The sequence below is a fragment of the Phyllobates terribilis genome, unplaced genomic scaffold (assembly GCF_046119375.1).
Source record: "Phyllobates terribilis strain yellow unplaced genomic scaffold, ASM4611937v1 Scaffold_3__8_contigs__length_932513732, whole genome shotgun sequence".
NCBI lineage: Eukaryota > Metazoa > Chordata > Amphibia > Anura > Dendrobatidae > Phyllobates > Phyllobates terribilis.
The window spans coordinates 324,543,965-324,569,647 of NW_027362763.1; the positions used below are offsets into that span (position 1 = coordinate 324,543,965).

The 25,683-nt window shown below is 46.4% G+C and overlaps 1 protein-coding gene across 4 annotated transcripts in view; it reads left to right on the forward strand.

Annotated features, from left to right (window-relative positions):
• LOC141259324 (probable cation-transporting ATPase 13A5) overlaps nt 1-25,683 on the forward strand; it is a 749,831-nt gene that overhangs the window by 694,084 nt on the left and 30,064 nt on the right. For all 4 annotated transcript variants that reach the window (XM_073675084.1, XM_073675083.1, XM_073675085.1 and 1 more), the window contains one exon: nt 24,449-24,537. In XM_073675084.1, coding sequence (XP_073531185.1) covers nt 24,449-24,537 — 89 coding nt within the window. The remainder of the gene's footprint in view (nt 1-24,448; nt 24,538-25,683) is intronic.

Sequence of the window (25,683 nt, forward strand, 5' to 3'; positions counted from 1 at the left end):
AACACTTATCATTGATGATCCCTCATATCTCATCCCAACGCGTTTCTCCCTGGTACTCTCCAGGGTTCATCAGGGGAAGTGGAGAGGCAATCAATCCTTCTCTCCAGACGCTCAGTCAGTGCTGCATATGAAGAAATGGGAACATCTCCCACATATATAGACACCCACACTCATCTCCCAATGTTCACTAATTGTACCTGTGAATAAATAAAAAAATGGCGTGCGCTGGACTGCCAGGGTGAGTGACATGGTGGAAAAAGGGGGCGTCTAATACCAGGTACAATTAGTGAACATTGGGAGATTAGTGTGGGTGTCTATATATGTGGGAGATGTTCCCATTTCTTCATATGCAGCACTGACTGAGAGTCTGGAGAGAAGGATTGATTGCCTCTCCAGTTCCCCTGATGAACCCTGGAGAGTACCAGGGAGAAACGCGTTGGGACGAGATATGAGGGATCATCAATGATAAGTGTTGCTCCCTGTCTATTTATATGATATCAGACTGTCTTTGCATTTGGGACATGATATAAGGGACTATCTATGATAAGTGCTAAGTCCCTGTATTTTCTGACATAGGATATTAGGAATCACTAATCATTTGTGTTATTTCTTTGATATCTATGAGATGTGACATAATGCATTACCAATGATAAATGCTATTCCTTACTAAATGATATTGAGATTGTTATAATGCATTTAGAATTGGTCATTTGTTTTGCTTGTATGTGTTACAGTCTCTATCACATTCTGGCTCTGACAACTTAGAACGACATAGAGCAGGATGCACATGTGATACCGGTCTGTGGGCATTACTTCTGGGGATTAGTCTCATATATAACAGAACCTGCTTTATTAGCTTTGGTTATTTAGTATATGCTGGCTTGTGTATGAATGTAATAAACCAGCTATCTTGAGACAAATTTTACCTTCTAAAAAATTCCCAGGGCTATTATTATTGTCGCAATATATAGACTTGGGTCTCCTTAAATGCATATCTATGATGAATTGTCGGCTTCTTAATCTGTACGTTCACTTTTCTCTATCTTTTATTCACGATTGTGGTTTTTTAAATATAAAGATAGAGATTTACCAGGGATATTAGGGACACCGACGTTGAGCGGGGGCGCCACGGAGCAAAAATTAGGGCGCCAACCTCCGCTGTCAGGAAGGGAGAGAATTTAGGGACAAAATAGGGACAGATAGAGCCCGTAATTCTTCCTGACTGATGTGTGACTTATCCCTGTTCCCTGGCATTTTGTCTTGTTTTTGTGTTTGTTGTTATGGTGACTACTGAGTCCTTTTTAGCATATTCGAATAAAAGTTATATTTTAGGGGTCTAATCTTCTGTTGGTTGTCTAGTTACACATAGCATAACCATGGTCCGTTATCTTGGTACTTTTGCACCACAGCTCACCGGAGGGGCATACATCTACAGAAAAATAAGCGTATTGTTCCTTAGCTGACCCTGCTGCTTGCTGCTAAAAATATGTGTCCCATTATCAGAATCATAGAACATCTGATATTCCATATTTCATGTCAGTGCCGGCGAGACTGAAAACTTCTGTTGGGAAAATAGGGGGTGCCCTGGGGGGTGAGAGAGAATTCAACTACATCCTTTTCACCTAGGTGTATATTTATCACAAGCTGATGCCACTAGAAAATACACTCGTATGTTAATTAGGTCAGTAGCTCCCTTTGTACTAGCATTTGCCTACTTGTCTACTCTGACAGATGGTTGATAAAGGAGGGGGGGAGAGCAGTTTTGGAGAAATTCTTACTATTTCTATGACAGTGGGCATCCATCAGACGTATCACATATAACTGCGGTACAAATCCAGCCATTTGTAGTGACCGCAAAATATTGTCCTCCATTTACAGTTTGGCACCCGTGAGTCAGTGAAGCTATTCACACGTGGTCGCTGGCAATAATAGAAAACTACAGGCCCGCTATTTAAAACTGTGGGCGTCCATCAGATGTATCACATATAACTGCGGTACAAATCTAGCCATTTGTAGCGGCCATGCAAAATACTGAGCTCCATTTACAATTTGGCAGCACTGTGTGGTCGCTAGCAATAATAGGAAACTACAAGCCCGTTATTTAAATCCGTGGGCGTCCGTCAGACGTATCACATTTAACTACGGTACAAATCCAACCCTTTGTGGGGGACGTTCAAGATATTATACTCCATTTACAGTTTGTCAGCAGTGTGGTAGTGAACATATTCACATGTGGTCGCTGACCAATACTAAACTAGAAGGGCAGTGCTTAAAATCATGGGTGTCCCGTCACACATATCAGATATTACTGCAGTCCCCAGCAATTTGTAGGGGACGTTCAAGATATTATACTTCATTTAAAATGGGCAAGGTGCATGGCAAGGGACAGGGAAGTGGGCGTGATGTTGATGGTGCATGCCAAGGCCGGGGGCAAGCTGAAATTGTGCCACAACAAGCACCCATATCATGTTGCCCTATCTTCCTGTCCCAATTACTAGGGGACCGCAGCCCACCACTATTGAACCCAGAGCAGAGTCAAAAGGTTGTTTGTTGCATACCAGATAATGCTTCCAGTCACTTTGCCACCGTCACCACCCTGTCTTCCACACGGTCAAGTCTCAGCAGCAGTGAGTCTTGACCGCATATATACCTCACCCTGATCCTCCTTCCTTCCACCATGCTGAGTGCCCGGAGACAACTTATCCCACACTTGGACACTCCGAAGAGCTGTTTACTTTTCCATTTATAGATTTGAGCCTCTCACCTGGCCAGCTTCAAGCGGGGCAAGAGGAGAAAGCGTGTAGTGATGCTCAAATCTTTGAGCAGCCACGGTCACATGAAGGCAATGGTGGGAAAGTGCAATTACTACCACAAGAGGTGGAGGATGACGAGACAATTGCCAGAAAGTCAGGAGGAGGACCTGGATGCCGAAGTGGAAGATGAGGTGGTGGACAATGAAGTCACTGACCCAACCTGGCAAAGTGAAATGCAGAGCGAGGACAGCAGAACACAGGGGGAGGGAGGCGTGGCACCACAAGAGGAAGGAGCAAGCAGTGTGGTGGCCACAGACAAAAGTTAGGCAACTGTTCCCCGGAAGACCAACATGACGGAAGTTGCCAGTATAACTGTTAGATCTTACCGAGTCTGGTTGTTTTTTAAAGACTCTGCAGATACACCCAAAAAGGCCATTTGCACCGCCAAGCCAGTATCAGCAGGGGTAGCAAAACTAGCAGCCTGACCACCACCAGCAAGCTCAGGCACATGACAGCAAAGCACTAGACTAGGTGGGCCAAACGCCAGGGTCCAGAAAAAGTGTCTGCGGGTGACACCTCTGCTTGTTCTGCTGTTGTGTGTGCATGCCAATCCCCTATCCATGGCGCATGCAAAGATGTCTCCCACCCTGCACATGTCATTGCACACTCGCAACTACCACCATCAGCAACCACATCCACGTCCTTGTGCTCCTAAATTTAGGCAGCCATTGCAGTCACTGCATACACAATAGCTATATAACAGAACTGCTCCTTTATAATGGGAACATTTTGTTACTGGGGCCCACCTCTATTTGTCTTCAAATTGGTATTAGGGGTATTTCTCAAATTTAGGTACCCGTTGTAGTCACTGCATTTGCAATAACTGTACAGCAGAATCGCTCCTTTATAATGGGAACATTTTGTTACTGAGGTCCACCTCTATGTGTCTTCAAATTGGTATTAGGGGTATTTCTCAAATTTAGGTAGCCGTTGTCGTCACTGCATGCGCAATAACTGTATAGCAGAACCGCTCTTTTCTAATGGGAACATTTTGTTAATGAGGCCCACCTCTATGTGTCTTTAAATTGGTATTGGGGTTTTTCCTACATTTAGGCAGCCGTTGCAGTCACTACATACGCAATAACTGTATAGCAGAACCGCTCCTTCCTAACGGGAACATTTTGTTACTGAGGCCCACTTCCATGTGTCTTCAAATTGGTATTGGGGTGAGTCCAAATTTTTGGCAGCCCTTGCAGTCACTGTATAAGCAATAACAGTATAGGAGACCCACTCTTTAATAATGGGAACAACAAATCAGAGCCGGCTGATGGCCCTCTAACAATAGTGAGGGCCAACTGCTGGCCCTTTAAGAATAGTAAAGGCTACCTGATGGCCCTATAAAAATAAGCTTTGTGACTTTCAGAGTCCCTCCTTCATAAATGAAACAGTATGTGTCTATGTCTCTCACACCACATGGCCAGATAAGGTAGTAAAATGTTAAAATGGCATTTACTGGTAAATGTATTTTTCACTGTTGAAAGCAATGCAAAAGTGCAAAAACGCATCAAAAACGCTATGTGTGAACATTTCCCAAGGTGTGCAGGATCATTTCTGTTTTTGATTATTTATTTTGCATTATATACAAGACATTACACAGGAAAATACATTTTGGTTGAGTTTTTGTATGTTTTATTGTGAGCCTGTAAAAGTGGCGTAATATTTTGGCAACATTATTCATAGCAGTGACCTGGGAGTCAGAGATGCTTCCAGGGGTCTTCCTCATGCTGTTCCCATGTCATTTGAGCACTGTTGTCATCAATTTGGGCAATTTTAAGGCCCACTGCAGACCTCCGGGGAGGGGTGCCAAAAAAATGCTCGAGTTTCCCATAGACTTACATTGGGCTCGTTGCTCGGGTCGAGCACTCGAGCATTCCAATTAGCTTGACCCGAGTAACGAGCACCCGAGCATTTTAGTCCTCGCTCATCACTAGTGCCAACAGTTTTGGCCACAGCTGTATATTTATAGATATACATATACTGTATGTACAGCAGGTGAATAAAGTATTGAACATGTCACCAATTTTCTTACTAAATATACTACTAAAAGTTGCTTTTGACATGAAATTCTCATCAGATGTTGTTGACTCACCCCCTGGGCCAGTGCTGTAATGCGGCGCGTGCGCGTGGGGGATACCCGGAGCCGGATCCGATGGGGGTAGTAGTCTTCGTGTGGCGGTGACCCGGTCCGCGCCCAGGGTGGTCAAACTAAGTGGCGGTTATTGGTATGATGGTATTAGTGTCCGACTACGCCACCCGTTGAATGCGGTTATGAAACCGCCGCTGCAGGGCAGACCGCTGAGGCCGGTGATATAGGTGTGCAGCAATGTTGATATAACCCCCAACGGGAGAGGTATGGCCTCAGGGCAGCGGATGTGGATGATGTTGGGAGTGATGGTGTGGATGTCCCAGCACTAACGGTGCGACAAGGAAGCACGGAAACGCGAGGGTACAGTTCAGGGTCTTTACTGATGGTACAAGGCAAATTCCCCCGGGAGTACTGGCTAGTAGTTGGGGCCTGGTTAGTCTGCGAGTAAGCCGGAGTTCCCCTGGCCAGGTGGAGTTGTAGGCCTTCCCGTTAGTCTGTACCCTTCCTGGCTACCCTGCTTTCGGCGGTTACAAGTAGCCCACGTCCCTGGGTATACCGTGTGGTGCTCACCCGTATGGCTGGTGACCTGGGGCCTCCTGTTAGCCTCCGCTCCGGGATGGCGGTGCTGGACCCTTCGTTGTGACTGAGCCTCCGGGCTTTTATGGCCAGAGGACCTGGAATCCCCTGCCGGATGGATTCTGCTGCTGGGTATATCTTAGTCCCCACAGCCTCGGACTCCTGTGTCCGGTTTTTGTACCTTCTCCCAGGGCGAGCTCTGCACAGCTCCAGCCCCTGGCGCTTCTCCTTGGCTCCTACAGAGCTCCTGATGTCTATCTGTCCCTGTTTCTGCGTGTCCAGACCAGACTCCGTCTCTGTCTGGAACTCCTCTCTCTAACCCTGCCTCAGCCCCAGTTTATATAGGGGAAGTTCTTCCCCTCCCAGGACTGGGCAGGAGGTGTGGCATGCTTAGGATTCCTGCCCAGGAGACCTCCCACCTGCTCACAGACGTAATACTGCTATTACTGTGGAAACCAGACCCCTGGGGTGCCACATTCCCCCCTAGTGAAATTTAGTACTCCCGGACTAAACATAACAGGGTATAAACAATAACAATTAAATACATGAGATGGTCACGGCGTGTCCGTAACCGGGAAGCAATAAGGGTGTCCATTTCACCAAAGAACAGGGAGCCGTAAGCAGGTAGGGGTCTGTCCTGCCCCGAGTCTTTAACAGTCTGTAGTCCATTCCTGGGTTAAGCTCCAAACATATTTACAACAGAGTTCCGGTTACTCACTGTCCAAAATCTGTCAGTCCATATAAAGAAATCTGCAACTGAAAAACATAATTAGCAACGGCTACAACAAAACAGGTAACCATAAAATAGTTAAAGCAACTAGCCAACTTAGATTCTCCAACGTACGGGCATCTGGCCTCTGGTAACCCTAGTGGACCTACGGAGCTCACTAACTGGTCCTGCACTACAGGGTGTAGGAGGTGTTATGGGCAGGCTGGGCAGCTTTCTGCGCACTCTTTGGCTCACTAGGGGCACGGCAGGCTCACTACTAGCAGAGTGAGCCTGCCGGTGTGGACTCTTCTGCCTCTTGGGCCAGCTGCTCTTCCAGCTCTACTGGTTCTTCTGTAGGCACTTGCGGGGCTGGCTGGAGAAAGGTGAGGACGGGTACCATGACAGCACCGTTTACTTGTGTCCAAGACCGGGGGAAGTCTCCGAGTACAGTCCTGATCATTTCTTCCCTTTCCTCTGCGGGTCGAGGGTTTTCTTGATCTTCTTCTTCAGGGCTTTGCAGCTGCTCGGGACACTTCTTCAGGTGGTCTCTGGAGACAACGGCTGTGGTTTCTCCTCCATCCTTACTGATCACGCAAATCTTTGGGCTCTCATGGCTTGATGGCAGTACGGTGTACGGGTCCTTCTCCCACTGGTCGTCCAACTTGTGGAGCCGTCTTTTCCTCTTCAAGACCTGCTCTCCAGGTACCAGGGGAACAGCGGGAGCATACTGATTATAAGCCCTCTCTTGCCTTTCTCTAGCTTGAGACAGACTTCGCTCCACGCTCTCCTGCACTTTCCGATACTGCTGCTGCCGCCCTGTATCCCAGTCTGCCTCTGGCGAGGTGTCCTCGGGCGTCAGGACTCCCATATCCAGGTCGATAGGCAGCTTACCAGGTCTCGCTCTCATTAGGTAAGCCGGGGTACAGTTGGTAGAACCTACAGGGATGTGGTTGTATAGGTCCACCAGATCAGGCAGCTTCTCAGGCCACATACTGCGTTCTTCCAGGGGCAATGTTTTCAGGAGGTCTATCACCACCTGGTTCATCTTCTCGCAGAGTCCATTAGTTTGTGGGTGATAGGGCATTGTTCTTATCTTCGTGCAGCCATACAGGTTGCAGAACTCCTGGAAGACTTCCGCTTCGAAGGCTGGCCCTTGGTCTGTCAGCACTTGGTCCGGGTACCCGTGTGGACGGCAGAAGTGCTGCTGGAAGGCTCTAGCTGCTGTTTGAGCCGTTAAGTCCTTGACCGGGACCACCACCAGGAACCGGGAGTAATGATCTACGATTGTGAGGGCGTAGACATACCCAGATCTGCTTGGAGCCAGTTTCACATGGTCCAGGGCTACCAGTTCCAGTGGCTGTCGGGTGATGATGGGCTGCAAGGGAGTCTTCTGGCTGGCACGGTCCTTCCTTCTTAGGTGGCACGGTCCACAGTCTCTGCACCACCTCTCGATGGCTCCTCTCATGCCTACCCAGTAGAACCGTTCACGCAATAAGAACTCCAGCTTCTTCCACCCGAAATGTCCTGCTCCGTTGTGGTACGCCTCCAGAATCATAGCCGTGTCTCGTCTGGGGACCACTACCTGCCAGGTCAACTCATGCGTTCGAGAGTTAACCATTCTCCGGCACAACTTCTCCCTGTAGAGGAACAGCCTACTTTTCTCCTTCCACAGTTGCTTAGTCTCCTCTGGGGCGTCTGGGTCCAGACTGGCATCGGCTTGGGTCAGCATTTCCTTCACCAGGCGGACTGCAGGATCACTGTCTTGCGTCTCCGCCCAGTTGTAGTGGGGCAAGGGATTGAACGTCGCGGAGCGCCTGTCCTTCACACGGTTGGAATACAGGGTAATCCCATGACGGTGGAACGCAGGGAGCTCAACTTCTTCCAGATCTTCTGGATCTTCCCCTACATCCGGTAAGTTCGGCATTCTAGGCAGGGCATCCGCGTTGGCATTTGAGCGTCCTGCCCGGTATTTGATGGTGAATTCAAAGTTGGACAGGCGGGCCATCCATCTCTGTTCCAGGGCACCGAGCCTTGCAGTGTCCAGGTGTGTCAACGGGTTGTTATCCGTGTACACAGTGAATTTGGAGGAGGCAAGGTAATGCTTGAAACGTTCGGTCACTGCCCACACTACTGCCAGGAACTCCAGCTTAAATGAGCTATAATTCTCAGGGTTCCTCTCCGTGGGCCGTAGCTTTCGGCTGGCGTAAGCGATTACCCGTTCTTTCCCCTGCTGGATCTGGGACAGTACGGCTCCTAGCCCGATGTTGCTTGCGTCCGTGTGGAGGATAAAGGGCTGGCTGTAGTCTGGATATGCCAGGATTTCATCCCCCGTGAGGGCCATCTTCAGCTGGCAGAAGGACTCCTCTTCCAGCTTTTCCCACCTGAAGGGCGGCTTCTGGTTTTTGGCTTTCAGAGATTGACCTATCAGGAGGTCCTGCATAGGGGCTGCCATTTTGGTGAAACCGGGAATGAATCTTCGGTAGTAGCCTACCAACCCGAGGAACTGCCGCACTTCCTTTATGCTGGAGGGTCTTGGCCAGTCCTTAATTACAGTGATCTTATCAGGGTCGGGAGCCACTCCGTCAGCACTCACCACGTGTCCCAGGTATTGCACCTTTGGTTTCAGGAGGTGACACTTGGAGGGTTTCACCTTTAGGCCGTAGTTTGCCAGAGCTTCAAACACTTCCGCCAGGTGTTTCAGGTGATCCTCGTAGGTCTTGGAATAGACGATGACATCGTCCAGGTATAACAGGACCGTCTCGAAGTTCCGGTGTCCCAGACAGCATTCCATCAACCGTTGGAAGGTTCCTGGTGCGTTGCAGAGCCCGAACGGCATACAGTTAAATTCGCTGAGACCCATCGGGGTGGTGAATGCGGTCTTCTCCCGGTCTGCCTCTGCTACAGGAACCTGCCAGTACCCGCTAGTGAGATCCAAAGTAGAGAAGAAGTTAGCAGATTTTAATGCAGTTAAGGACTCTTCTATCCTTGGTAACGGGTACGCATCTTTGTGTGTGATACGGTTGACCTTCCTGTAGTCTACACACATTCTCATAGTGTTGTCCTTCTTTTTCACTAAGACTAGTGGAGCTGCCCAGGGGCTACAGCTGTCCCTGATTACCCCGGCCTCCTTCATGTCTCTAAGCATCCCCTTGGCGTGTTGGTAGTGTGCAGGGGGTACGGGTCGGTATCTCTCCTTTATGGGAGGATGGTCTCCCGTGGGGATGTGGTGTTCTACCCCCTTTACTCGCCCAAAGTCTAACGGGTGTTTACTAAACACTCTCTCGTACTCTTGAACCACCCGATAGACTCCCTGTTTCTGGTGTGAGGGAGTGGAGTCAGTACCCAAATGTAGTTGCTGACACCAGTCCTCCATTGGTTTCTTAGAGCCGTTACCTTCCTCTGGTTGAGATGGAGGCAAGGGTTCCACGGCCTGTACAGAATTCTGGTTTATGGTGAACAATTTAGCTAGCGTGGCATACCGGGGCAGGTGTACTTCTCTCTCACCGATATTTATGATGCGAACGGGCACCCTCCCATGGCGTACATCGACCACCCCCCGTGCTGTCAAAATGGTGGGCCTACTGTCTGAGTAGACGGGTTCTACCATTGCTTGGTAGTCTCTACCTCTTAGACCAATAGCTGCCCGGCACCAAATCATCATCTCACTTTTTGGGGGCATGGCAATAGGGAACGGGTCACACATTCTCACGCTACCTATCTCACCACCAGATAGTTCCACCTGTTGCCGCTTCATTAGTGCCCGGATCTCTTTTTGGAGCACACGCTGCTGGCCGGAACTGGCGTTCTTGGCAACCTGCTGTTAAATGAGAATCACCTCTGCAAGACAATTTTCAATTACATTGGTTCCCAGGGTGATTCTAGGGTGACTCTCATGACGGTCTATGTCCACTACAATCAGTCCTTGTGCCGCCAGTTCGACTTTACCGATTTTAATGGTCACCTCCTTGAATCCCACCTGCGGCACGGGCTGACCATTGCTGGCGATGATACTCAGGTCGTCGTCTGGGTAGCGGGTTATGTCCGAATCATTCCAGTACTGCTTAAAGAGCACGTACGGGATGGTGGTGACCTGTGACCCAGTGTCTAGTAGGGCACCCATAGGAATGCCATCCAGTACCACAGGCAAGATTGGACGTCCCCCTACGTATTTATCACGCCAGTTTGATGGGCCTGATGGTCTTATGCCTGGGGGTTGGCCCTCTACCCCAGGTTGTGCCCGTTTAAATGACAGTACCTTGCCACATGTCCGGGTTGATTGCAGCGGCGGCAAATAGGTCGTCCGTCCTCGTTGTATCGATCGCTGGGTCTTCCTCTGGCCGGTGGGGTCCTCCTTGGTCGGCGCCACGGGATGTCCTCCGGTCCGGATGCCAGCTCGATCTTCCCTGCAGTAGAAACCTGTAAAGACTGCACAGTTCGGGTTAGCGCGGCAACGATTTTAGTTAGCTCTTGGACCTGATGGTGCAGGTCTGTAGCCGGGTCACTGTTTAAAGCCTGCGCATCAGCTCCCACAGGCCCTGCAGACAAGGGCGCCGTCTCCTGGTGATAAGTGATAGCAGGGCGCCTGTGGGTCACAGCGCCACCTGGTGCCGGTTCTCAGAGCACCCGGATGGCTCTGTCCTTGAACTGTGCAAAGTCCAGGTCAGGGTCCTGTAAGGCCATTACCCGCAACTGGGTTTGGTGGGCATTGCACAGTAGACCCTCAATGAATTGTTCAGTCAACAGCTTATCTTCATTTCCCACGCTGTCAGGGTCTGCCTGCTTAATGGCTCTCAGGGCCTCTTGTAGGTTTAGAGCATAGTCTCTTATACTCTCATGTGCCCGTTGTTTGCACCCATAAAATCTTAGTTTTATTTCGGCTGAGGTGCGGGTGTCAAATGTGTCTTTCAGCCGGGTTAGTATGTCTATGACAGTCCTCTTCCTCCCAAGTGGCCAGGACTTTACCTCCCTTTGGGCTGCCCCGATTAATTGGGCCACCAGGATGCTCACTTTTTGCGCCTCCGTGAGGGGATACACCTGGAAGAGGCTATCCAGCCTTTCTCTGAAGTCATTTAGGGTATGTGACTCCCCTGAGTACTGGGGTAGCCAGGCTGCCCCCGGGATATAGGGCATGGTGAAAGGCATGACCGCAGCAGCGGTGGCGCTGGCGGCGGCTGTGGCGGTGAAGCTCTCCTCCGTATCCGACATTCTCCTCCCCCCTAGTGGACCGTGGCCTACCTTGCGATGATCCTCTTCCGTAGGCCACGGCTCCGCAGTGGATCGTCAGGGTTGAGGACCTTCCGTTGCGCTCCTGTGACGTCGGTGTCTGCTGGGCTCCTTCCAGGACCTTACGCAACGTCCGGACGTGAGGCGGGGCTTCAGTTCTCGCAGGCTTTCGGAGTCCACGCCCCTCTTCTTCCCGCGCGGCACCCTCAAGATGGCGTCCAATGGCGGGAAAACTCCACGGATGGCGGGAAGAAGGCAGAAGATGGCGTCGGATGGCGGGAATCGGCTCCAGATGGCAGGAAACGACTCCGGACGGCGGGAAACTTCACCACAGGTAAGTATAAAAGTCTCTTTTTTCAGGCACGCAGTACCCGGTGGTTGCGGGCACGTAATCCTGCCGACTACGCCAAAATTGACTCACCCCCTGGGCCAGTGCTGTAATGCGGCGCGCGTGCGCGTGGGGGATACCCGGAGCCGGATCCGATGGGGGTAGTAGTCTTCGTGTGGCGGTGACCCGTTCCGCGCCCAGGGTGGTCAAACTAAGTGGCGGTTATTGGTATGATGGTATTAGTGTCCGACTACGCCACCCAGGGCAGACCGCTGATGCCGGTGGTATAGGTGTGCAGCAATGTTGATATAACCCCCAACGGGAGAGGTATGGCCTCAGGGCAGCGGATGTGGATGATGTTGGGAGTGATGGTGTGGATGTCCCAGCACTAACGGTGCGACAAGGAAGCACGGAAACGCGAGGGTACAGTTCAGGGTCTTTACTGATGGTACAAGGCAAATTCCCCCGGGAGTACTGGCTAGTAGTTGGATCCTGGTTAGTCTGCGAGTAAGCCGGAGTTCCCCTGGCCAGGTGGAGTTGTAGGCCTTCCCGTTAGTCTGTACCCTTCCTGGCTACCCTGCTTTCGGCGGTTACAAGTAGCCCACGTCCCTGGGTATACCGTGTGGTGCTCACCCGTATGGCTGGTGACCTGGGGCCTCCTGTTAGCCTCCGCTCCGGGATGGCGGTGCTGGTCCCTTCGTTGTGACTGAGCCTCCGGGCTTTTATGGCCAGAGGACCTGGAATCCCCTGCCAGATGGATTCTGCTGCTGGGTATATCTTAGTCCCCACAGCCTCGGACTCCTGTGTCCGGTTTTTGTACCTTCTCCCAGGGCGAGCTCTGCACAGCTCCAGCCCCTGGCGCTTCTCCTTGGCTCCTACAGAGCTCCTGATGTCTATCTGTCCCTGTTTCTGCGTGTCCAGACCAGACTCCGTCTCTGTCTGGAACTCCTCTCTCTAACCCTGCCTCAGCCCCAGTTTATATAGGGGAAGTTCTTCCCCTCCCAGGACTGGGCAGTAGGTGTGGCATGCTTAGGATTCCTGCCCAGGAGACCTCCCACCTGCTCACAAACGTAATACTGCTATTACTGTGGAAACCAGACCCCTGGGGTGCCACATTGTTAACAACCAATCCAATCCAAATAGATAAAGAAATCAAACCATAGATGTCTATAAATTAAATTATGTGTAATAATGAGAAATGACACAAGGAAAACGTATTGAATACTTGAAGAAATAGGGATGCAAAAACCCCTGGAAAGTCATGACACCAGCTGAAATCTATCAGTAATTAGAAAGTAATCCAGCCACTTTGTGAAAAATAATATGAGCTGGTTCAACTGATGGCCTATAAAAAGATGTCATTACCAAGGTGCCAAACAAGAAACATCCCATGATGGTAAAACTAGTGAGCTGTCTCAAGACCTTTGCAACTTTTTTGTTGCAAAACAACATACTGATGGTATTGGTTACAGAAAAATTTTTAAACTACTGAAAGAACCAGTAACCACGCAAGACTCCATTGATGAAGGAAAAGCATGTTCAAGTACGTTTAAAGTTTTCTCAACAGCATTTACCAAAGCTTGTGAAATATAGTCTGGTCAGATGAGACCAAAGTTGAACTCTTTGGATTCTAGAATACACACCATGTCGGGAGGCCAAAATGCACTGCATATCACCCCAAACACACCATACCAACAGTGAGACTGTTTTTCAGCATACAGCACTGGCAAACTTCATATTATTGAAAGAAGGATGAATGGACAAATGTACAGAGACATTCTTGAAAAAAATCGGCTGCCATCTGCAAGGATAATTAAGATGAAATGAGGGTGGACATTTCAGCAAGACAATGATCACAAACACTCAGCCAAGGAAACTCTCAATTGGTTTCAAAGAAAGAAAATAAGGTTGCTAGAATGGCCCAGGCATTCACCTGATCTGAATCCAATAGAAAATTTATGGAAGGAACTGAAGCTCAAAGTTCATAGAGGAAGCCCACAGATCCTTCAGAACTTGAAGAGTGTTTGTTTGGAATAATGGGCCAAAATCACATCTGAGCAATGTATGCAACTAGTTTCTCCACACAGGAGGTGTATTGAAGCTGTCATCACCAACAAAGGCTTTTGTACGAAACATTAGTTAAATATCAGCAAGTATGTTCAATACTTTTTCCCTGTGTAATTTCTCATTATTGCACATAACTTAATTTATGGACATCTAAGGTTTGATTTCTTTGCCTGTGTGGATTGGATGGATTGTTAGCGATATCTGGGGAGAATTTCATGGTAATTGCATCTTTAGAAATATATTTACTTAGAAAATTTGTGACTTGTTCAATACTTATTTCACCCACTGTATATAGATAAACCCGCTGTATATAGATAGACAGTTATATCAGATATATATATATATATATATATATATATATATATATATATATACATATATATATATATATATATATATATATATAGATAGATATATACACTTGTGCTCAAAAGTTTACATACCCCGGAAGAATTTTTGCTTTCTTTGCCTTGTTTCAGAGAATATGAACGATTACAAAAAAACTTTTTCTCCACTCATGGTTATCGGTTGGGTGAAGCCATTTGTTGTCAAACTACTGTGTTTTCTCTTTTTAAATTTGTTCGACAACCAAAAACATCCAAATGACCCTGATCAAAAGTTAACATACCCTGGTGATTTTGGCCTGATAATATGCACAGAATTTGACACAAATTGGTTTAAATGGCTAGTAAAGGTAACATACTCACCTGTGACCTGTTTGCTTGTAATCAGTGTGTGTGCATAAAAGCTGAGTGAGTTTCTGGGATCCATACAGACTCTTGCATCTTTCATCCAGCCACTGACGTTTCTGGATTGTGAGTCATGGGGAAAGCAAAAGAAATGTCAACGGATCTACGGGAAAAGGTAGTTGAACTGTATAACACAGGAAAGGGATACAAAAAGATATCCAAGGAATTGATAATGCCAGTCAGCAGCATTCAAACTGTGATTAACAAATGGAAAATCAGGGGCTCTGTAAAAACCAAACCACGGTTAGGTAGACCAACAAGAATTTTGGACACAACTGCCAGGAAAATTGTTTGGGATGCAAAGAAAAATCCACAAATAACATCAGCAGCTATTCAGGACTCTCTGAAAACTAGCGGTCTGGCAGTTTCAAGATGCACAATAAGGAAGCACTTGAAGAAAAATGGGCTGCATGGTCGAGTCGCCAGAAGAAAGCTATTACTGCGCAAATGCCACAAATTATCTCGCCTACAATACACCAAACAGCACAGAGACAAGCCTCAAAATTTCTGGAACGAGGTAATTTGGAGTGATGAGACTAAAATTTTACTTTTTGATGACAACCATAAACGTTACATTTGGAGAGAGGTCAACAAGGCCTATGATGAAAGGAACACCATTTCTACTGTAAAGCACAGAGGTGGATCGCTGATGTTTTGGCGATGTGTGAGCTGCAAAGGCACAGTAAACTTGGTAAGGCTATGTGCCCACGATGCAGAAATGCTCAGGATTTTTTCCTGAGCGTTTCTGCATCTCCCTGGCAGAAAAAAGCGCATGCGGATTGTACATGCGGATTGTACATGCGTTTTCCTGCCAGGGACATGCGTAAGTGAAGCATTCTTCACTTGCATTTGCGCATGGGGGTTAACAAGCGCTTTCCAAGCGATTTTAGCATCACTTGGAAAGTGCTTGTCAACTTGGTCACACTATATAAATCCATGCTAACAGCATGGATTTATATAGTGTGACCTTAAAGAATGGTAAAAAATAAAAAAGAAATCTATACTTACGTTCCGATGGCCCCCGGTGTCTTGTTTCCCTCTGTCCCGGCTGCCGGCAGCGCTACACTGAAGGACCTGCCGACGTCAGCGTCGCGTGACCCGTCACATGACTCTGACGTCAGCGCAGGTCCTTCAGTACATCTCGAACTGTCGGCATGCGAGGAGGAGCGCCCCGCGGGCCGCCAGAAGGAAACTATATATTTATTTTTTATTTTATTCTTTCTTTTACAGTTTTCTATGGTACCCGGGTCCGGAGGAGAGTCTCCTCTCCTCTAGACCTGGGTACCATCCGCACATTAGAATGCATGAAATGCGCATCTACATATACAGTGATGCATAATACATGCGATCTAATGCAAGTCAATGGCGGCGAAAACGCAGCACTTCCACAAAATAATTGGTAGTGCTGCGTTTTTTTCCGCAATGATAATCCGCAGCGGAAATCTCCGCAGCATGTGCACAGCACATGCGGATTATCATTGGGGAACATGGCAGGCCTTCTACCATGCATTTTTTAAGCATTTCTGCAGCATTTTTGCCGCTGTGGAAACACTTAAAAAACACATCGTGGGCACACAGCCTTAAAGTTGAAGGAAGGATGAATGGCGCATGTTATCAGCATATACTGGAGGCAAATTTGCACTCATCAGCCCAGAAGCTGTGCTTGGAACGTACTTGGATGTTCCATCATGACAACGATCTAAAACACAAGGCCAAGTCGACCTGTCATTGGCTACAGCAGAACAAATTGAAGGTTCTGGAGTGGCCATCTCAGTCTCCTGACCTCAATATCATTGAGTCACTCTGGGGAGATCTCAAGCACACGGTTCATGCTAGACAGGCCAGGAATTTACAGGAACTGGAGGTTTTTTGTCAAGAAGAATGGGCAGCTTAACCATCTGAGAAAATAAAGACCCTCATCCACAACTACCACAAAAGACTTCAAGTTGTCATTGATGTTAGAGGGGGCTATACACGGTATTAAGAACTGGGGTATGTGAACTTTTGATCAGGGTCATTTGGATGTTTTTGGTTGTCATTAAGATTTAAAAAGAGAAAACACAGTAGTTTGTCAATAAATGGCTTCATCCAACCAATAACCATGAGTGTATAAAAAATTTTTTTGTTATCATTCATATTCTCTGAAACAAGGCAAAGAAAGCAAAAGTTCTGCCGGTGTACGTAAACTTTGAGCACAACTGTATATACAGAGGTACACAAGAACACTGTCTCTTTAAATCTTCTGTGGTTTATTAAGGAAGATGTCCAGTTTTTTTTACTATGGCCCAAATGTCCCATAATCTATTTACCCTCTTCAGGTAAGGGTTTTTGTTAATGTCTCTGTTGGTCCTTCTTACCTGTGAGCGGCGCTATGGCTGGCCGTTCACAGGCATCATGTGACCCTCGGCTGCAGCCGACTCTGACAACCGCTGATATCACGTCAAGTTCCGACTGCAGCCAGGCGTGACTCTGTGCTGCATTCCACGGTAAGTGATGGTCTGTGGGCGGGGTTACACTGCGCGTCACACCCAGCATCCACTGCACGCTTACCCTCTCTTTATTCATTGGAAAAGTGTGGGCTGGATGCTGGGATGTTGGGCTGTGACGCGGGGGGTAATCCCTCTCACAGCCCAGCATCCACCGCGGGGACCGCATCACTGATGTCATGCCTCACTTGACGTGACATCAGAAGAGGCTGCAGCTGGGGGTCACATGATGCCTGTGAGTGGCCCGCTGTAGGGCCGCTCATAGGCAAGAAGGACAAAGAGAGGTATTTACAAAAACTCTTATCTGAAGAGGGTAAATACATTGGGGGACATTTAGGCCATACTAAAAAGTACTGAACAACTCCTTTAAGAGCACTGCATAAGCCACAGCATTGTTAGCAACACAAGCAAGGCCTTCCCGGCCTAACAAGAAAACAAAAACATAATGTATGGCACAGTCCTTGTTGAAACTGGTAACTGCCCACTTCAGGAACAAAAATAACCCAAGATTTAGCTTTCCTTAACATGCACACCACAGCTCCAGAGCTTGTGCCTCCAGGCCCTCCCCATACCAAATGCTCTGCAAGGCTGTCATTTTATCCTCTGAGTTCCTTCCTCTCTACAGGTGCTTTAATCTTCCTAGCACCAAGATGGCTGTTTAATACACTTGTGTGCTGGAACCTTTTTCCTATGTATAATTACTGCAGCTATCCATCCCAGTGCTACATATCTCCCTTCCAGTCCTTTGCCAGTGACCTTGTCACATATTCCCCCCTCTGTCCAAAGCTGTAGGTTTTGGCACCTTTAGTCACAAAACAGTGGAGTCTAAACTGGCATCTGCATTACCGTGCAGCTTCCCAGGTCTGTATTCACATGAAAGATGAAGTACGCCATCTCTGCTTCTTCCAATGATGTAGCCCATGTGTTTCCCCTTCTTTTTCCCGATGACACATTTCTTTGGGTATTTGGTAAACCCCCCTTTATTCAGCGCATCCAGCGCAGTCTTGACTTTCTGTAGATGACTTCCCCAATCCGGGAGGAATATCACAATGTCGTTGAGATAAGCTGTGGCATGTTTTTTTTGAGGGGCTAAGGTCCGGTCTATGGCCCTTCGGAAGGTAGCTGGGTCTCTTTTCAGGCCCAATGGGCTCCTGGTATACTGGAAGCAACCATCAGGTGTAAGGTCATCTTCTTCTTGGCGCTGTGAAAGAAGAGGATTTGCCAGTAACCTTTTGTTAGGTGCAAGGAGGTGTTGTATCTGGTTGATCCTAGCTTCAATATGAGTTTGTTGCGGGGTCTCGGATATGTGTAATTTTTAGCCCCTTCCTTAAAAATCAACTTGTGGTAGACTTCAAAGACTCTTTATGGCTTTTGGTTCACCTGCACATGTGGTTCTGTCAAGATTCCTTGCTTATCAACCTGCGTATGTCTTGGTAACTCCGAAAACAGGTCCCTGTTCCACTGAAGAAGTTCTTGGCACTGTTGTTTCTGGGCTTGTGACAGTGTCTCTGCCACAGGGATGCCCTTAGTGTTACCTTCTGGTCTATCCAGTCCACATGGAGTTTCAACTTGGTTTCTCAGTTGCCCAGCCTTGACGAATAGCGGTATGAGAGGATTTTGGAATGGAGAGGAGTTAGCGGTTATCTAGCAAGTGGGACAGGACTTGCAATATTTTAGGATTTCACTTTCACATCTGGGTCAATACCTCTGCATGACCCGTTGTTCAGTTTTGCCCACCCCCAGATGGCCACCCAAGACATGTGAATAGGCCCTGTCCAACACCCTTTGTCTATAGGGTCCTGGTACCAATAATTGCTCCGCTTTCTCCTCCCTCACCTTAGTGACCCGGTTCAATAAGTCCCCACTCAACATGAAATACAGAAACCTGGTGGGAGCCCCTGACTCCTGTGCTATGCCGTTTATGACTGTTACTTTATTGAATGTCTCTTTTAGAGTTAGGTCCCTATGTTGGGTGAACCCAAAATTTTCTTTGGTCACCCTTAGCTCTGCAATGTCTGCCACAGGGGATACTACTTTCTCTTCTTCTCCCATTACACCAAAAGTAAACCCATCAGACTCTGAGGTTGGTGTGATTTCTTTAGTGCCAACCCGTTTCTTTCGTGAGCAATTATGGTCTCAGCCCCTCCTTCACAAGTCCCAAAACAACACAAAGTCCCGGCCTATGATGATTGGGTACAACAAAGCCTGGACCACGCCGACCTCATGGGACTCAATACCTCGGTCCGTCTTAATGACCACTCTGGCCACCGAATAGTCTTTAGCATCCCCATGAATGCAGCAGATGCCCACCTTCTTTCCAGTGATCAATTGCAGAGGGAGTGTGTGCCTCATGAGGGTCAACAAACTCCCGTAGTCTATTAGTTCAGTCATTTGTATGTCATTCACTTTGACAATACAAACTTGGGGCCCCTTGCCGGGTGGACAGTCCACACTGCAAGCTGGATATGCGTAGAATGAATATTGATGTCCCATTCTGCAGTCCATTTGCTTGTTGGTCAGGAGACAATGGGCAGCTATATGACCTGGGCCGTGACATCTCCAGCAAATTACATCTCCCAATGAGGTCCTTGGCATGACCTCTGTCGCCCCCTTGGACTTTGGACGCCCCATTCCCTTTTTAACCTATACCCCTAGTATGGAATGGGTTGCCTCCCCACAGACCTGTCGAACTTCTGACTCCTTTCGACCAGTCCAACCAAGTCATCGACGTTCCGGGGATCTCCCTGGGAAACCCAAGTCAGCATCGGGCTCGGAAGGGATTGCACGAACCGGTCCATTACAACTCACTCCACCATCTGAGCTGGGGTAGAGGACTCTGACTGTAACCACTTTTGGATGAGGTGCAGCAGATCAAACATTTGTGATTGAGGGGGTTTGTCATGATATGCCCAGCGGTGGACCCGTTGTGCCCTGACGGACATTGTCTCCCCCAAGCTCGCCAAAATTTCTGTTTTCAATTTTTCATATTCTTTTGGATCCTTTAAGGCCAAATCATAGTAGGCCTTTTGTGGCTTTTCCGTTAAGTATGGCACCAGGACTTCAGCCCACTGCTCTGGCGGGTGTTTCTCTCTATTGGCAACCCTCACAAAAACGGTTAAAAAGGCCTTTATATCGTCACCCCAGGTCATTTTCTGCAAGGCTCTCCTCACCGCCTTCTGGACAGAGAAATCATCAGCTGACATTGGAGTCGGAGCCACTGCTGTGCCACGGACCGTTTCTGTGAGTAAATCAATCTGCTGCTGCTGCTGGTACTGTTGGAGCTGCTGTTGATGCTGCTGCTGCAGCTGTTACACAGGCAGCTTATTTGTCTCCTGTTGTGCCAGCTGTTGCTGCTGAGGTTGCTTCCGATGCTGTTGCTGCTTCGGATGCTGCTCCTGGTGCTGCTGTAACTGTTGCAGGTGCTGCTGGTGCTGCTGGTGTTGGCTTTGGACCAGATGCTTGATCAGCTCCTCCATATTGTCTGTCCGCTGTTCCATGCTCACAGCCGTCTTCACCCAGGATATGTAGCCTGTCCACAGCCATCACGCTTGCTTCCTGGGGATCTTGCTGGCACTTCTAGCACCAACTGTGGTAGATCGGCTCACTACAGAGGTACACAACAACACTGTCTCTTTAAATCTTTTGTGGCTTATTAAGAGCACTGAATAAGCCACAGCATTGTTAGCAACACAAACACGGCCTTCCCAGTCTAACAGGAAAACAAAAACATAACATATGGCACAGTCCTTGATGAAACAGGTAACCGCCGCTTCACTAACAAAAATAACCCAATATTTAGCTTTCCTTAACATGCACACCACATGTCCAGAGCTTGTGCCTCCAGGTCCTCCTCACACCAATTTCTCTGCAACGATGTGATTTTATCCCCTGAGTTCCTTCCTCTCTACAGGTGCTTTAATTACCCTTGCACCAAAATGGCTGTTTAACACACTCGTGTGCTGGAACCTTTTTCCTATGTATAATTACTGCAGCAATCCATCCCAGTGCTACATATCTCCCCTCCAGTACTTTTCCAGTGACCTTGTCACAATATATACAGTGCCTTGAAAAAGTATTCATACCACATGAACTTTTCAACATTTTTTCACGTTACACTCACATACTTTAAAGTATTTTATTAGGATTTTCTGTGATATACCAATACAAATTGGCAAGTATTTGTGAAGTTTAAAAGAAATTATGTATGGTTTTCTAAATAATTTAAAAATACAAATCTGAACATTGTGGCCTGTATTTGTATTCAGTCATCCTGAGTTAATATTTTTATTGGACCACCTTTCACTGTAATTACTGCTGCATCTGTTTTAGGGTATGTCTCTACCAGCTTTTCATATCTAGAGGCTGACATTTTTGCCCAGTCTTCTTTGCAAACCAGCTCCAACTCAATGAGATTGGATGGTGAGCATTTATCAACAGCAAGTTTCAATTCTTGCCACCGATTCTCTATGGGATTTAGATCTGGACTTTGACTGGGCCATTTTAGTATGTTTAGGGTTGTTGTCCTGCTGGAAGGTGAACCTACGCCCCATTCTCAAGTCTCTTCTGCTTTTTGCCTGTCCTTAGCAGTGGTTTCCTAGCAGCTAGTTTACCATGAAGGCCTGCTGCACAAAGTCTCCTCTTAGTTGTTGTAGAGATGTGTCTGCTGCTAGAACTCTGTGTGGCATTGACCTGGTCTCTAATCTGAGCTGCTGTTAACCTGCGATTTCTGAGGCTGGTGACTCGGATAAACTTATCCTCAGAAGCAGAGGTGACTCTTGGTCTTCCTTTCCTGGGGTGGTCCTCATGTGAGCCAGTTTATTTGTAGCGCTGGATGGTTTTTGCAACTGCACTTGGGGACACTTTCAAAGTATTCCCAATTTTTCGCACAGACTGACCTTCATTTCTTAAAGTAATGATGGCCACTCGTTTTTCTTTACTTAGCTGCTTTTTTCTTGCCATAATACAAATTCTAACAGTCTATTCAGTAGGACTATCAGCTGTGTATCCACCAGACTTCTGCACAACACAACTGATGGTCTCAACCCCATTTATAAGGCAAGAAATCCCACTTATTAAACCTGTCAGGGCACACCTGTGAAGTGAAAACCATTTCCAGTGACTACCTCTTGAAGCTCATCAAGAGAATGCCAAGAGTGTGCAAAGCAGTCATCAAAGCAAAAGGTGGCTACTTTGAAGAACCTAGAATATAAGACATATTTTCAATTGTTTCACACTTTTTTGTTAAGTATATAATTCCACATGTGTTAATTCATAGTTTTGATGCCTTCAGTGTGAATGTACAATTTTCATAGTCATGAAAATACAGAGAAATCTTTAAATGAGAAGGTGTGTCCAAACTTTTGTTCTGTACTGTGTATATATATATATATATATATATATATATATATATATATATATATATATACACATATATACACAGAATAATAGAGAGAGATATAGATAGATATAGATATCTATGTGTGTGGATGGCAAGATGCAGCCTACTTACAGTCAGGGAAGTGTGCAACCTAAAGCAAAGTGCTCATCTTCCCTGATGGATCGAGCAAGTCAGCAGAGAATGCAATTTTAATATTGTATAGCTGTCAAAATTTCAGATGGGTATTTTTCTTCAGGTTGAAAACTTTCCTGGCTTTAAGGGGATTCCCAAAAATGTTGCCAATTTTGTTTTCTAAATGCCAAGGTTTTATGATGCAATTATGAGACATCACCCTTAGAAGGTGAGAACTTGTGCAGTCCACTCTTTGTAAAAGGATTTAATAGACTGATTTCAAGAAGATATTACACACCAAAACAAGTTATCTGTACTTGTTCACCTTAAAAAATAAATTGTTGCTATACAGGGCTTGTTCCAGGTTTTCGTGGGCCCCGGGAGAGTCTCAGTGGGCCCCTTTAACACATACCACCATTCATGATGCACAGATACGGTGGAGAAATAGACAACACAGGGCCCAGGCTATCCCCTCATCCTTCACATATGCAAACATGCACACACATGCACAGTATACAGACATGCACACACACACAGTACGCAGACATGCACACGCACACAGTACGCAGACATGCACACGCACACTGTACACAGACATGCACATGCACACAGTATGCAGACATGCACACACACACAGTGCGCAGACTTGCACATGCACATAGTATGCAGATTTGCACACACACACGGTACGCAGACTTGCACATACACAGTACGCAGACATGAACATGCACACAATATGCAGACATGCACGCACACATGCACACACAGAGTATGCAGACATGCACATGCACACAGTACGCACACATACAGTACGCAGACATGCAAACACATGCAGGCTTGCACACATATGCACATGGTACACACATATGCACACAAACAATATGCACATTCACAAAGATATACGCAGATAATTACACATACAGACATATGTACATATTTGAACACAAATTCTTAAAAACACATATACAACAGACAAATAAATATACAGTCATACACACTGACATACACAGACATTCACATCATACATGTACACACACACACACACACATTAGAAATATTTTTAATATTGGGAGTGGGGAAGCTGGCGACAAGCCTCGCTCACTTGCCTCCGGCCTGTGTCCCGTCCAGCTCCTCTAGCATGTGGCTGTGCAGGGCCGCTGGCGCGTGTTTAATGGCCATCATAGACATGCCCCTGGACCATGAGGGGGGCCCACTCGCTGTCGGGGCCCGGGCTGCTACCCCAGAATCAGTGCAGGATGGCCGGCGCTGCTTGATTGCCGGCACTTCACACAACAACATAAGATGAGTATACTAAATTAGGAGTCTTTATGGTGTGAATCTCTAATATTGATTTGTACCATTTAAAGAAAAACGGTGTCTGATCCACAAAAGCTTTTTCCCCAGAATTCTGGTTTAAAAAGTGTTGAAAAGTTATAAAATTTAGTGCAACAAAAATGTTGCAACTTTTGAATGTGGGCTGAGCTGAGGAGTGACTGTGTGGCAACCCTTGCTCCTCAAATTCAGGATGAGAGGCCGCATTCGCTACATCACAAATATTACTCCAACAGGCATTGAAGTAAAATTTGTGGTGAGGTGCACATCTCGCCTGCTTCATTAAAAGGTGTGCACTTCCTAATGAATCAAGAGCCTCACACTCCACCCTGCCCACTTATCAAGACCAGCATGAAAGTCTTTATGAATTGGGGCTTATGTCTTTTAATTTTTCGTTTTTTACCATAAACTGTATGTTAAACTTTCAAACTTGGAACTATAATTATTTGTTGTACATAGAGAAAAGACAAGTCCATGGCTTATGTTAATATTTATTAGGTATTACTTGCAAGACGTACCATCTACATTTTTTATTCACACATGTTGATTGTCCTAATTATTTTTTTTCAGATGTGCTGTCATTTTTGATTGTAATCCAAATTGTGGCTTATCTGTTTGTCATCTTTGCTGATATTGAGACATTATACACTGCTATGGAGGTAAAGTATTTTAGATTGTATATATGATCAAAGCTCAAATCTTATTTTATTTTGCAAGTATCTGTTTTCAGTGTATGGTAGGACTCCACATGATACTTTAATTTTCTTTTATCTGTTTAATCAAACATTGTAACTTGATATCACTGCTCTCATTGACTATAAAGATAGACGATGCACAAATTAATATGAATATCGATTTTACTTTATAGAAATTAATAAGTAAGCAACTAACCCAATATATTAGGCCATTGATTTCATTATTTTTCATTACCTCCTTTACCCTCGAGGGTGGTTTGCACGTTAATGACCGGGCCAATTTTTACAAATCAGACCACTGTTATTTTATGAGGTAATACCTCTGGAACGCTTCAACGGATCCTGCTGATTATGAGATTGTTTTTTCATGACATATTGTACTCATCATAGTGGTAAAATTTCTTCGATATCACTTGCGTTTCTTTGTGAAAAAAATTAAATTTGGCAAAAATTTTGAAAATTTTGCAATTTTCAAAATTTTAATTTTTATGCCCTTAAATCAGAGAGATATGTCACACAAAATAGTTAATAAATGACATTTCCCACATGACTACTTTACATCAGCACAATTTTGGAACCAAAATTTTTTTTATTAGGGAGCTATAAGGGTTAAAAATTGACCAGCGATTTCTCATTTTTACAACAAAATGGACAAAACCATTTTTTTAGGGACCACATCACATTTGAAGTGACTTTGAGGGGCCTTTATGACAGAAAATACCCAAATGTGACACCATTCTAAAAACTGCACCCCTCAAGGTGCTCAAAATCACATTCAAGAAGTTTATTAGCCCTTCAGGTGCTTCACAAGAATTTTTGGAATGGGGAAGAAAAAAATTAACATTTCACTTTTTTTTACCAAAATCTTACTTTAGACCCACATTTTTTTATTTTTGCAGGAGTAATAGTTAAAAAATGGACCCCAAAATTTGTTGCGCAATTTCCCCTGAGTATGTAGATACCCCATACGTGGGGAAAAAACACTGTTTGGGTGGACAGCAGGGCTCAGAAGGGAAGGAGCGCCATTTGACTTTTTGAATGTAAAATTTGCTTGAATAATTAGCAGATGCCATGTTGCATTTGGAGAGCCCCTGATGTGCCTAAACAGTG